The 14,243-nt window shown below is 40.0% G+C and overlaps 1 protein-coding gene across 1 annotated transcript in view; it reads left to right on the top strand.

Annotated features, from left to right (window-relative positions):
- Positions 1-14,243, top strand: part of CCDC178 (coiled-coil domain containing 178) — a 313,262-nt gene that overhangs the window by 125,091 nt on the left and 173,928 nt on the right. Inside the window, exon 15 of the mRNA XM_065582469.1 lies at positions 2,642-2,801. Within this exon, the coding sequence (XP_065438541.1) occupies positions 2,642-2,801 (160 nt within the window). The remainder of the gene's footprint in view (positions 1-2,641; positions 2,802-14,243) is intronic.

The following is a 14,243-nucleotide window of genomic DNA, read 5'->3' as shown; positions in this document are numbered from 1 at the left end:
CTGGAAAACTAGGATAGTGCACCTATGGCCTCTATGATCATTGGAGCATACAGCCTGTGGGAAAAAAAAAGAGGGGGGTGGGTGGAGAAAGAGAAGGAAAAGGTTCTTTCTCATTGCTTGCTAATACTTGCTGATTGTTATTTCCCATTAGTGGTGACTATGCAGAAAAAAGGAATCTTTCTTACCTGTTAATTTCTTTTATTCTATTAATGTCTCTAATAGTCTGTCCCAGCAGTTGGCATTTTATGTACATATCTTAAAGAAGGGTTTCCCTGGACCCAGTTCCTATTATTTTCTGGGTGGCATAGCTGGTTAAATGTTAAACATGCTTATCTATTTGGATTACATTTTTTACTTTTGGGTGGAATGGTGATTGGTTTAAGTGATTGTTATACAACTTTAGAAGAACTCTTCTAGTTGTTTGCAAGATGGGTTAACTTAAGGTTCCCAGCATCCTCTTCAAAATGCTTGAACTGACCCCATCTATGAGGAGAGAGATCAACTCATCTGTGAGGATTAGTGTAGATATTGAAAAAATTAAGGCAAGTAGCATATAAGAAACTTTCCTGTTTGAGTCTGACTCAGTCTCTTAGACCAAGTGACGAAAGATTATTCAAATACCTCAATAGATTTTTGCCTGTTCATCAGCAGACCTATGATATGGGAGTTATTGTTTCTGTGAAGAAACCGTGCACACTTTAGGGAAGCAGCTGGAGGCAACAGCCCTTGATTCCAGGTGCTGATTCCTGCCTGGCTTGGTGGAGAAACTGAAAACATGGGGTTCCTGCTGCTGACATCACTCATGGCTATTGCTTACTTTCTAGCTTACTCTCTCACACTTCTATCTGATCTCCTTTCCCACTTATTACTGTTTAACTGCAACAACAAAAAATAGCAAAAGCCTAAACATAAACTACAAGAATAAAATAGAAAATTTGACCTATATAGTAATAAAACAACAGTACTATAAAATTAAAAAATTTCCAGAGTAGCGGCAACTGTGTAACTGAAAAGACTACCACAAATCCCTATGCTAGCACACTAATTAAGGAAAACACAGTCCCACCCTAAAGCCCATCAAGGCAACCCAATAAAAATGGTGAACCATTTTGAAAAACCTTACTGCCTTTCACTCTCCCTGGGAAAAACAAAAACCCTATAGAAAATGCATAGGACTAGCAATTCTAAGCAAGAACCTACCACATTGCCAACTGCACCACGCTCCTCTTGTCTCATTGGGGGTTGAGAGGGGCAAGTTTGATTGGATTAGTGGGAGATAGCCAACACCTGGGGTCCTAAGGGAACTGGAAGTGTGCATACTTAATCATGCTGGAACCTTTTCCTTCCCTGTACCTAACAGCCTACATAATGTGCCTGGAACATAAGGAGAAGGAAATGGGAGCAAAGGGACAGATTAAGGGGCACATGCTAGTGACAGGGGCAAGCTGGGGGAAACAAGGCAGAAGGGTCTGTAACCAATAGAACATACTTTCCTCCAAAATTTGGAATTGAACCCAGGATTCCTGAATCTCAGCGCTCCTATGCTTTCAGCAGATAGCTGTAAATCCCACTGGCAAAGTATGTGTCTCATTCCTCGCTAGTGGCTAGTTCAACTACTGCTACCAGATATGCTGTTAGTAAGTGGGAGAGGTCTGTACAGTGGATCTAAAGTTTCCAGTACTGCTGATGACACATGTGAGATCACCATGATTATACATGAAAGAATTTTTGAGTGTTTGTTTGCTTTTTTTTAAAAAAAAAATGAAGGAAATTGCATTACCCCACCTCCCCCCAAAAAGCTATTTTAAAACAACATTTAGGTTACAAAGTAAAGCACTAAAAAGTTAGGAAATGCCAGACTTAAGGTTTCCTGTGCAACCTTTATTTATCCCCTTGTGTATATGCATTATGACAGTCTTTAATTACATGATCAAATGCTATGTTATCTATAGGACCCCTAATTTGCTATATTTTATTTTTCATATCCTTTTGTGTGAAAATGTGGCTCCATTAATAACATGAGTATTCATGTACAGACCTCTGAGGAAAAGGAAAATTATAACAAATACATTTTAGAAACCTCTAAAAATGGCCTAACATACCTTTTATATTAATCAAAAAGGCGCAATTTTAAGAAGAAATGTCCAAGGACTGACCAGGTCTAGAAACTAATACTGTATCCCACTGGAAAGCTTTTTTCAGTGGTTAAAAGCTCTCATTTCTATCCCTGATGAGTCATCAGATATTGGTCCTGGGCTTATTACTGACTGTTCTGCATCTCACACCCCCAGTATAATTTTAGAGGAAAACTTCATATGTGATCGTTTCCCAGGACAGCTGATATTTTTAAAGTAGAAGCTTTTTTTGAAGTTACTGAGAGTTTTAAATGTTAGTAGTCTGATGGAGATGGACTAGTGGGCAGAGTACATGTGAGGTTATTCTAAAGAACATAAGTTATATCTATCACATGGTTCTATATGGTTTTTCAAATGGATCTTAACATATGTGAGATTTGTCTTTTTGTCTACAGTAAAATTAAATATTAAACTATATAAGGTAAGACTAAAAAATCAGTTTATAATATTTTAATTTTAATAATTATAGTATTTTAATTTTAATTAAGAACTTTTTTCTTTTAAAGGGAAAATTTTAGTGCTGTTAGCTGTAAGCAGGAGAAAAATCAGATGATAATTGATTACCTCCAGAATGAATTAGAAAAATATGAGAAGAGAATACAGCATGAGGAAAAAACATATGGAGAATTACTATGGACTAGACAGAAAAATTTGGAAGAGATGAAGGTGGGTACTATTAGAACTGTTTTGTTTAACAGAAGTAAAACGGCATCACTTAAATCTGGTTAGTTACTGACATCTTTTAAATACTTTAGCACAATTTTATTAAATTTTCAGCATATAAGGGCACAATCTTCTTGGCAATATGCAAGTAACACCGCCTATTGACGTCCATTGCTATTTTTCTGTGTTAGGACTGTAGGATCTGGTCCTGACGTTCCTAAATGACTTTCTTTAGGATAAGTATACAGTTATTAATTTGATTCTGCAGTGTTAATTTTACATGTATGTTTAATTTGTTAAGTGTTTCCCGTTCCATTTTCCTGACCTCTGTTCTGCAAAGCAATGAACATGCTAAATCTTTTATCACTTTATAAATTGGAAGGCAACAAATATTCCATAATGGCATCTTCTATATGAAATTTGACTGGAGCACTGATGCTGTATTTGGCACCAAGCAGACGGACCCCCTGAGCCTGTGTAGAGTTAATTGCAAAATCAGGGCCTACTGAAGCAGACGTTTAGAAAATACAGTTGCTTTAGCTACAAAACTCTTACAAGAGATCAGATACTGTAAAATTCCCTAAATTCTATATTGAAGAATTTTTCTCACATTTTAACTTTTCTATCTAAGATAAAGAAAAATTACGTTGTTTCTTTTTTGTCATTGACAACATTTAATTTCTGTTTGTTGTGCTTTGCATACAAATGATATTAAAAATACTTGCATGGTTCTAAGAACACTGATTAATATTTTTATCTTCAATTATGTTCAAAACAATCTTAGATTATTAAAACTTGACAGAATTTATAACATTTACTTTATTGTACTCTTCAACACTATATTGCTTGTTTAGTTTTTGCACTTCACTCAGAATAGGCTTTGAAAATAGACTAATCGCTTTTACTGTCATTTTTAGTTAGTTTCACTTTCCAGCTTTGATGTTCCAGCACAGTGATACTGTATAGTATTTTAATTGCAAACACTCCAGGGGACTGTTTAAATCAAAGTAAGATTTTTTTCATTTAAATATTACCAAAACAATTTATGAAACATTTCAGTTAACATTAGACCTGTTTCTCTCCTGCCTTTGCACACGGCAGGTATTTACACTTGTGCAAAGTAATACATGTGAATATGAAATATCAAATCACTCCACTCACAAGAGTGGCAGTAGTGCTTTGTGCTCACGTTGCATTGGTACAGTGTTGTAGAGAATAAGGCCCATTATGTTTTTTAACAATTGGTTTTGTTTGTTTCTACAAAGCCTGTGTTGATCAGAACACATAGGAGAATGAACATAGATACAGAGGTAGATTTAAAAGTAGAAGTTTTGCAACTTCATTAACTGTTAACTTTAATGGGAGAACCCCCAAATACCAGGCATTTATTTGGGATCAGTGCAGTGTGAAATGGATAACATGTCAAATAACCAGTATTCAGGCTTGCCCCTCTTCAGCCTAACCCTGGGGATTCACCCTCTTGCCCTGTCCCTGTGAAGGGGAATGAGGATACACATGAAGGATACTTAAGGTTTTCCCTTTTTCTGAAGACTAATAGAATCCAACCATATCTCATGTTTACATCTGAGAGCAGGACCCTTGGAATGTCTCACCTGCACTGGCCACAAGGGATGCCACTGAATAACTTGGCTGTAACCCTGAGCCCAGAGCTTGGTATCTGCCTCCCATCAATCCAGTCTGTAAGTTCTTACAACAACCTAACAGTCCCATATCTGAAGAACTCACTTGTCTTCCCTGTAAAGTTCAGGAACGTTGTTCCTGGTTTCCTGGCTGTGATCACTGTGCCACCAATGTCCAAAAAGAATCTGACCTTTTGGTTCACAGTCCTCTGGGCTCAATCCACACAAGCAGAGGTGACAGCTTTCCGTCATATATGTATTGCATGCATTTGACATCCAATTATTAGATTAATGTAATTTTCCCATCAGGGAGTGTAGAAGTGGCATGAGCTGGTCCCATAACATTCTGTGACCTGCTTCCTGTTCTCTCGCCATCTTGTGGGCTCAATGCCCCATTAAATTGCCTGTAAATCCAGACATCCACCTTATTTCTGATGTCTCCTGAAAATTACTCGTAGGAAAGGTTTCGCTCATATTTTCCAACTGTCCCATTAGTTTCCATTGTACTACGGGCATAGGCCATAACTTTTCAATGTCAAGCCCCACCCAGGGCCCCTTTGGGAATCAAAACCTTCTAGAACTCCAGATGTTGACATACCATTTTCTGGACTGTGCCCCACCCAAGCTAATGCTTTCCTCCATACTGCAGTTAATGGATGTCTGTCCAGGTAGCTGTCATCCCTTTGTGTACTGAAAAAGGCCTGGCTCTTGCATACACAGGACCCAAAATGTTCCCATGGCTTTTACAGGCATACTTGTTCATAGATTCTAAGGCTAGGGGGACCACTGTTATCATCTAGTCTGACCTTCTATATAGCCCAGGGCATCTGGGCATTCTCTTAATGCTGTTTTGGTGTCCTCACTTATGCTTGATCAGTCTTTTATCTTCATTTAACTTCGACCTATGCCAGTTCAAATGCATGCCTGGAGCTGTCTCTTGACTCTTCTCTGAACTCTCCAATTTATCAGCATCCTTCTTGAATTGTGGATACCAGATCTGGACACAGTATTTCAGCAGTGGTCACACCAGTGCCCAGTACAGAGGTAAAATAACTTCTCTCTGTGTACTAAGGGTACATCTTCACTACCCGCCGTATCGGCGGGTAGCAATCGATTTATCTGGGATCGATATATCGTTAAGACACGATATATCGATCCCCGAACGCACTCACCGTCGACTCCGGAACTCCACCAGAGCGAGCGGCGGTAGCGCAGTCGTCGGGGGAGCTGCGGCCATTGATCCCGCGCCATCTGGACCCCAGGTAATTCAATCCAAGATACTTCGACTTCAGCTACGCTATTCACGTAGCTGAAGTTGCGTATCTTGGATTGATCCCTCCACCCCCAGTGTAGACCAGCCCTAAGATTCCCCTGGTTATGCATCCAAGGGTTGCATTAGCCCTTTTGGCCATAGTGTCACACTGGGAGCTCGTGTTCAGGTGATTATCTACCACAATTCCCCAATTTATTCAGAGTCACTGCTTCCCAGGATAGAGTCCCTCCTCCATTCTGTAAGGCCTACATTCTTTCTTCCTAGATGTATACATTTACATTTAATCATATTAAAACATATAATTTTGCTTGCACTCAGCTTACTAAGCAATCCAAATCGCTCTATATTAATGATCTGTCCACTCCGTTATTTACTACTCCCCCAATTTTTTATGTCGACTACAATTTTTTATCGACTCCAATTTAGTAGTGATTTTATGTTTTCTTCCAGGTCATTGTTAAAAATATTATACAGTGTAGGGCAAAGAACTGATCCTGGTGGGACCCCCACGAGAAACAGGCCAGCTCGATGGTTATTATATTTATTTATGTGTATTACTATATCACCTAGGAGCCCTAGTTAAGGACCAGGACCCTATCGTACAAGGGCTGTACAAAAAACAAAACAAAAAGACCGTGCTTGCCCCAAATATCTTAGGATCTAAGTGCTGTAATAGCTTCTTTAAACCTTACATTCTGCAGATACAAAACAGTGTTCTTTCCCAAAATTTATGGTAACATATACACTTACATTCTATACTGATGTGCATGGTATAAACCAGGGTTTGGCAACCTTTCAGAAGAGTCTTCATTTATTCACTCTAATTTAAGGTTTCGCGTGCCAGTAATACATTTTAACGTTTTTAGAAGTCTCTTTCAATCAGTCTATAATATATAACTAAACTATTGTTGTATGTAAAGTAAATAAGGTTTTTAAAATGTTTAAGAAGCTTCATTTAAAATTAAATTAAAATACAGAGCCTTCTGGACCAGTGGCCAGGACCTGGGCAGTGTGAGTGCCACTGAAAATCAGCTTGCGTGCCGCCTTTGGCACACGTGCCATAGGTTGTCTACCCCTGGTATAAACACATAGACAGCTGAGGATCCCATCACAGACACTGGGATCATATTTGAAGAGATATTTCCAAAAAATACTCTTCAAGATGATCCCTTGGCATGCTATTCTTTTAGCTCTAGCACAAATACATTTCATATTATATTATTACCTGCTACTTACATGGTTAGTATCCTTTCAATTAAAATAATTTCAAGTAGGAGTATTCTGTTTTTTGAAGCTGTAACAAGAATTCCCGAATAACCAAACTCCCTCCCTGTCCCTTCCCAAATTTAAATCTAGTCCCATATTTAGGTCTAGCTATTGGATGAACCCGAACCATGTACTTCTAAAATGCAGATTCATATACCCATCAGACAGACTTGATTACATATGAAGGTAATCATCTGGAATAAATTCTGTTGCATTTAGCATCCAGAGATATACTGAAATTTTATATTTTCTTTCAAAGGATAGCAACGGGCATCACTGTCTATTTCTGTTCATTAATATTAGTGTTCTGCTAAAAGAAATCCTTAACGCACAATAATTTCTCCTAGAAGGTGTTCTGTTCTATTAATTAATTACAATGGTTTGTGATACTAGGGTGATTAATAATAGGTGGATATTTCTTTATGGTAGCTTTTAAACTTGCATTTACAAATATCAGTTTTTCTTCTAAAATTGAAGTAGACCTCCCCAAGTATATACAAATATGCTTTGTTTGGGACCAGTTGGTTTCTGTAGTGGCAGGGCTTTCTCTTTCAAACCAAAAGTACATGATGGAAATTACTGACATTAGAAATACCAAGTAGAGCTGTGCAGGAACTGAAATTTCCATTTCACTGTAAATTCTGTGATTTTGAAATTTGTTTCATTCCAAATCTGAAAGAGAACAATTTCCTATAAAATGAAATGTCCAGAAGTAAGTTTTAGTTATGGTTTTAGTTAAGTTTTAGGCATTTTGCATGATAAAAAGTTCTACTGGAAAAATTCAACCAATTTTAATGCCAAATCATGATATGATGCTTCATCAGCTAGCATTACTAATGAAAGCATATGCAGAATGATCTATGTTAGCAGTGCATATTACAGAAATAAAATATCATGGAGGTTTTTCGATATCATTCTTCTATGGGTGCTCCATTGTAGGAGGTGTACACACCTGTGTGCTGTCAATTGGAGATTTAAATTAGTAATGTTTGCACCAGTGCACCACTCGGTCTGCTGCTTCAGAGCGAGGGCACATAAGGAAAAGCACACCTGCCACCCCTCCAGTTCCTTTTCAGATGCCTGCAGCTTGAGACAGAGTATCTGCATGTCTGCTGCTTCCTAGCAACTACATAGTCATTCTTCTGTTATTCATTTTATTTCTTTGTATTATTAAGATATTTGGCACAAATGTATGCTTTGGGGAGGGGGTGTCTCCGCCTACTGTTTTTCTTTTCCCCAGTCTCCAGGACTGATTCCTTGGCCCTCTCAGCCTTATATCTGATGTATGCCGAAGGCTCCAGGATTCAAAGACTGTCAGACTTGCAGAAGGTTTTGTCCCCAGAGTAATGGGCATTATATCTCTCTCTGGTGTCTCAGAGACTCTCCTGTCCCATCCCAAGTGCAAAGTCTGTATGGAGTGTAAGAGCAGGTCTTGCAAAGGAAGCTGAGCTGAAATTCTTCCTCATGGAACTCTCAGGCCCATCTGGTTTGAATTGCCCCACTGCCCCCGAGTATTTCAGCGCCTCCCAGGGCTTCTTTGGAGATAAAACATGCCAAGAAAAGAAAGTCTACCTCTCCTGAGAGAAGAAAAAGAGATAAGTCACTTCTTAGAACTGTTTCTGAGAAGACCTCATGTCCCATAATGGGTACCTCTAAGGTTCTGTCAGGCATCGGCACTGGGCCCTTGGTACCATCTAAACAGACGTCTCAGGATAAGCCAGCCAGCAAGAAATGATGAAAGTCATCTTCCCCAGCACCATCGAGGCACTGAAACTCATCAAAATCCAAGGACGTAAGAAAGTCCAAGGCAATGGTACTGTCTGTTACTCAGACTCATATGGAGCCCTCTCTTACCTCTGCTCCTCCTCTGATACCTCGGATCATATATGCTTGGAGCATAGAGATCCCACTTTAACAGCTCCTTTGGCACCAGCTGCAACTCCCTTCCTGTCCCCCCAACTAGGTCTCCAGTACCCCCCCCCCCCCGGTCTAGGCTATACATTATCAAAGCTTTCCTGAAAACTATAGGTTTCTCTCACAGGAAGACCTCTTCATTTTGGAGGAACCAGTGTTACCTCTTTATATGAGTGTTTACCACAGTACCTCTGTGCCCACCGACCACCTTCTCTCTTCAGGTTCCAGAAAGTGTTCAGCCCCTGGTACTTACCCATCCACCTATCTATATGCTGCAACCTCCTGTAGCATTTCCAGCACCGATGCCTACTGCCCCTTCTTGGGTGAGTGGAGACTCAGAAGTCTTCAGTAGCTTATTCTCCGATGCCTCAGAAGCATACCCTGACAAGGACTCCAGAAGCTGCCACATGCCCATTGAATACAAATTCCCCTGGGGTCCCTTCTCCTACCCACTTCTTCAGTGGGACTGTTGGGATCCCTGGACAACCTATGGGGGACCAATTGTGTAGGGCTCCTGCCCTCAAGAGACCATGTCTGGAAGTTCCCCAGTCACCAGCACTGCACTCATAGTCACCCGTGCTGCATGTTTCTCTGGTATGGAAGGAAGATCAGGAGGGTCCACTGCCACCTCCAGAGGAGCAGATACCTTCTTTCCATACATCTTTTTCTCCCCAGACGAGGCATTGATGCCAACACCACCATCCTATGCAGACAATTTTAGGTAATTTCAGGACCTAATGAAGAGACTTACAGTATCTCTTCACATCTTGACAGAGGAGATACGAGAGTCCCGGCACTCTCTGATGGACATTCTTCACACCACTCCACGTGAGGAAATAGCACTGCCCATTAATGAGGCACTCTTATCTCCATCCTGTAATTTGTGGCAAACACCTGCTGCCATCCTCACATCTATCTGCAAAATGGGCAGACAAAAATATTATATGCCAGTCGGTGAGCTAAATATTTCTTTTCACACCCCAGTCCCAACTCCCTGGTGATAGATGCAGTTAATGAGAGAAATTGCCATATTAGAATTCAAGATCCTATGCAAAGGAGGACATGACAACTGCAAAACAAAGACACTGGGCTTCAGAAAGGCAGATTTCAATCAACTCAGAGAAATAGTAGGCGAAGTCCCATGGAAAGACCAATTAGAAAGAAAAAGAGTCAAAGGGGGCTGGCAGTTCCTAAAAGATGTAATACTAGAGGCTCAAAATCAAGCTATTCTGATGCAGAGGAAAGATAAGAAGAGCCACAGGAATACAATGTGGCTGCACAAGGAGCTTTTTAGCTATCTAAAAACCAAAAGAGATACATACAGGAAATGGAAGGAGGGGCATGTCACCAAGGAACTATAGAGGGAATAGTGTGAGCATGTAGGGACAAAATCAGGAAAGCCCAGGCAAAGAGTGAGTTATGGCTGGCAAGAAATGTTAGAGACAACAAGAAAGGAGTTCTTCAGACAAACATGTCAGACAAAAAAGAAAGATCAGAGATGGTGTGGGTCTGCTGCTCAGTGGAGAAGGTGAACTGGTAACAGAAGATGATAGGAAGGCAGAGCTGCTCAGAGCTTACTTTGCTTCAGTCTTCTCACAAAAAATAACGTGACCGAATGACTAGCGAAGTTACCATAGACAATAAAGGAGAAGGGATGCAAATCGGGATAAGTAAAGAACATGTCAAAGATCTGACCAATTTGAATTAATTTGGATCAGTGGAGACTGATGGTATTCACTCCAGGGTACTGAAGGAATTAGGTGGAGAAATCTCAGTGCCACTGGCAAGAATATTTACAAACTCATGGATGAGGAGAGGTACCGGAAGATTGGAAGAGGGCTAACGTAGTGCCCATCTTTAAAATGGGGAAAAAGGAGGAGCCGGGGAAGTATCGACCAGTCAGGCTGGCTTTGAGGTATAGCCACCTTCTTGTGTAACTTGGAAATGGTTTTTGATTTGGACAACATCTACACAAATTCAGCCTTTACTAGATATTATTCTATCACCACAGCATCGAGATTGGATGCAAACTTTGGAAAGACAATCCTTCACCCACTATGTAATTAGACTCTGAACCCACCTCCTGCTGGAACTGCTTGTCAGTCACCTGGGAAAAGACGGCTACTTACCTGTATTGTAAATGTTGTTTTTTGAAATGTGGATGAAGACGTATTTTCTGACCCATCCTCTACCCCTTTGCATTGGAGTCTTCAGCTGGGGATTTCAGTGCAAAGAAACTGAGGAGGGTCAGGGTGATACTGCCGTTACGTACCCATGGGAGGGGCATAAAGACCACCCCTCTGGGTACTACTAGGCAAAATTCTCCATATTTGGTGCTCTGGGAGTGCACAAATCTGAGTGGAATATCTCTGCACCCACATCTCGAAGAACAATGGTTACAATACAGGTAAGTAATTGTCTTTTCCCAAAACAAAGGACAGTTGGACTGCAATCCTAAGATTCAGAAACATGACTTCTTTGGCAGCATTTCAGGATGGTGATCCTGGCTTCCATAATTCCTTGTCTGAGTCAATGGGATTGGTTTACTGCTCTCAACCTTCAATATGCATATTTTCATGTCGCTGTGTACCCCTCTCATAAACATTTTCTGTGGTTTGTTGCTGGCTCAAAATGTTATCAATATCATGCCCTCCCCTTCAGACTTTTGATGGCCCCCATCAGCTAGAAGGGGGGGAGAACTTGGAGCATTCATAGCTTACTGCCTTATGTTACCTTCTATTGTGACAAGGTCATACTACGCCCCAATCCTCAGTTTATCACGAAAGTTTCATCAGACTTCCATATCAACCAGGATATCAATCTGCCAGTATTCTTCACCATACCTCATTCTTCCAGAGAAGAGACAAACCTTCACACTGTGGATATTTGGAAGCACTACCCTTCTATCTGGATAGGAGTAAATGCTTCGGGGTTTCCCCTAGCTGTCCATATCCTTTTCTGAACGAATGAAAGGACAATCAATCTCCTTTTAAAGATTATTAGAGTGGATTTCAGGTTGCAAGCCTGTTATGAGATTACTGGGATACAAACACCCTCCCCAGAGTGTCAGCAAATTGCATCAGGTCTCAGTTCACTTCTGTTACCCTCCTCAATGATGTTCCCATCACTGAAATTTACAGGGCCACAAATTGGTCTTAAGTTCACTTGTTCTCTAAATATTACACTACTCTATCTGCATCCAACACTGATGTGACCTTTGGTGATGCTGTCCTCTGCACCATCTTGGATTTACCCCCCTCGGAACCCATCTCCACGTTGAGTTACTGCTTGGGAGTCTTCTGCGGTGGAGTACCCATAGGGACACGTACTTGAAAAAGAAGGAAAGATTTTCAGTAAATAGAATTCTTCAAGATGTTTTGTCCCTCTGGGAGCTCCACCTCCTGCCCTCCTCCTCTACTACAGGGAGTCTAATTCTGTAGTTGAGATGGAACTGGTGCAACAGAGGATCCCTTCCTCCCTATGTGCTCTCACTCTGATGCATGAGGCCATGTGGTGTGTGGGCACGGACCTGCAGATACTGCTAATCCAACTCTCTGGTTGAGAGCACACAAGCATGTGCACACCCTACAATGGAGCCCCCATAGAGTCAAAACATCTCAAGTTATTCAGAGGTAAGTAACCTCTCCTTGTGGTGAATGTACTAAGAAATATTGAAGGAAAAACTATATCAGACCAAACTGTTTGCTTACTAATATAACATATATTAGTTATCTTTTATGATCTATTAGAGGTCTATATAGGTCATCTTGTTTTTCTTCTAGCTATTTCTTTCAGTGTGTCAGCAGGTGTTACCTTCAGAACAGTCACCATATGTTATTTACAAAAAATAATTTTAATCAACGTTAATGTTGTTTAAAGATGGATTATAGCATGTGCATGTAAACACAGGAGTTTACATTTCAATACGTGTTAAAAGATGGAGGATATTTTTTTAAAAGCTGCAGAGAGCCACAACTCCCTCTAGGCTATTTTGTGTGTATGCAGGGTAAGGGTAACAAATCGTCTGGCTATAAAATTGTCTTTAATTAGTTGACTCAGTGGCTTCCAACAGTGTGCTACACTGGTATGTGGGAGTCCCATGTTACAAGATAGACTTCTGAATCTCACTCCCTGCTCCTGGGTAGACTTAGCATATTGTGAATGTGACTTATATGGTGTCCTGTGGGGAGTGCTGACAGTATTACCCAAATAACCATCCTACTGTCTGATTTTATTGGCTTATGGGGAAGTTATACACCTGCCCTCCTGAGGAATATGCACAGCTGGATTCTGGGTGCCATGGTGGTAATAACATTTTGAGTGAGAATGGAAGGGATGAAAAAGGGGAAGGGCAATGGGAATTTAAAAATCAGATTTGTCTTACGGCTCACTGAGAGGCAAGTCATATGGCAAAAAATACAGCAACCCTGACAGTAAATATAGATTAATAGTATTGTAACCGTCACAATTATGATATAAAAAATGGGAACAATTACCAGTTATACTTCATATGGTGTCTGATAGTGAAGGTTGTGCTTACCTTCTCACTAAAACTTTTGAAAACACTTTTGGTCTTTGTCCTTAGAGTTGGAAGAAATTCTCTTCTGCAGGTTTTGAGTTATCGGTGCATGTTAGGCGTAAAAATATACTTTGTGTAATTAAAATTGTATCAGTTTGTTTCCCTATAAAGAACTAAAATACCATCAGGACATTGAAACTTGACCTATTAAAAATCCTTCTTCAAGAGTGCATCCATGATTATGTTTGGGGAAAAAATTGGCTGGAAATTAACAAAGTTATGCACACTTGAAAATTACATGCTGGATATGCACAGAATTGTATTTCGCCAAGTCTAAGAGTTTGCACTCCTGGAAATGTGGTCTATATTTTTTTTTCCAGAAGTGCACACCCTTTTCAAAGTATGTTAATGGTCACCTGGTGGCCTTTAGGATTTAAAGCAGCTTAAACGTCTATGCCACCTTAATTCCTTAAGACAAGTTAAGCATCTTTACTGACTTAGATGTTTAAGTGCTTACACTGTCTTAAATCCTTAAAGCAGCAGTAGAGTGGGGATTGTTAGCATTTGAAAATCATTTTCTTTTATAACAACTAAAACTCAGGGAAATTAAATGCAAAAAACACTACATTCATGCAGGATGAAGGATGCAGTTATACTTGAGAGAAATAGGAAATTCAAAAGCTTGTTCCTGCAGCAATATTAATTTGGCCATATTATCAGTATACGTATGCTATTCTTGTTAATCTAACTGAATATCTAAATTGATATGTTGCTGTTTATGTTGTTAAATATTTAACATAAAATATACAGGATGTCTAATATGGCTGATTAGA

This window comes from Chrysemys picta, chromosome 2 (genome assembly GCF_011386835.1).
Source record: "Chrysemys picta bellii isolate R12L10 chromosome 2, ASM1138683v2, whole genome shotgun sequence".
Classification (NCBI taxonomy): domain Eukaryota; kingdom Metazoa; phylum Chordata; order Testudines; family Emydidae; genus Chrysemys; species Chrysemys picta.
Note: the sequence above shows the minus strand (reverse complement) of the source record. Positions and strands in the feature narration are given on the sequence as shown.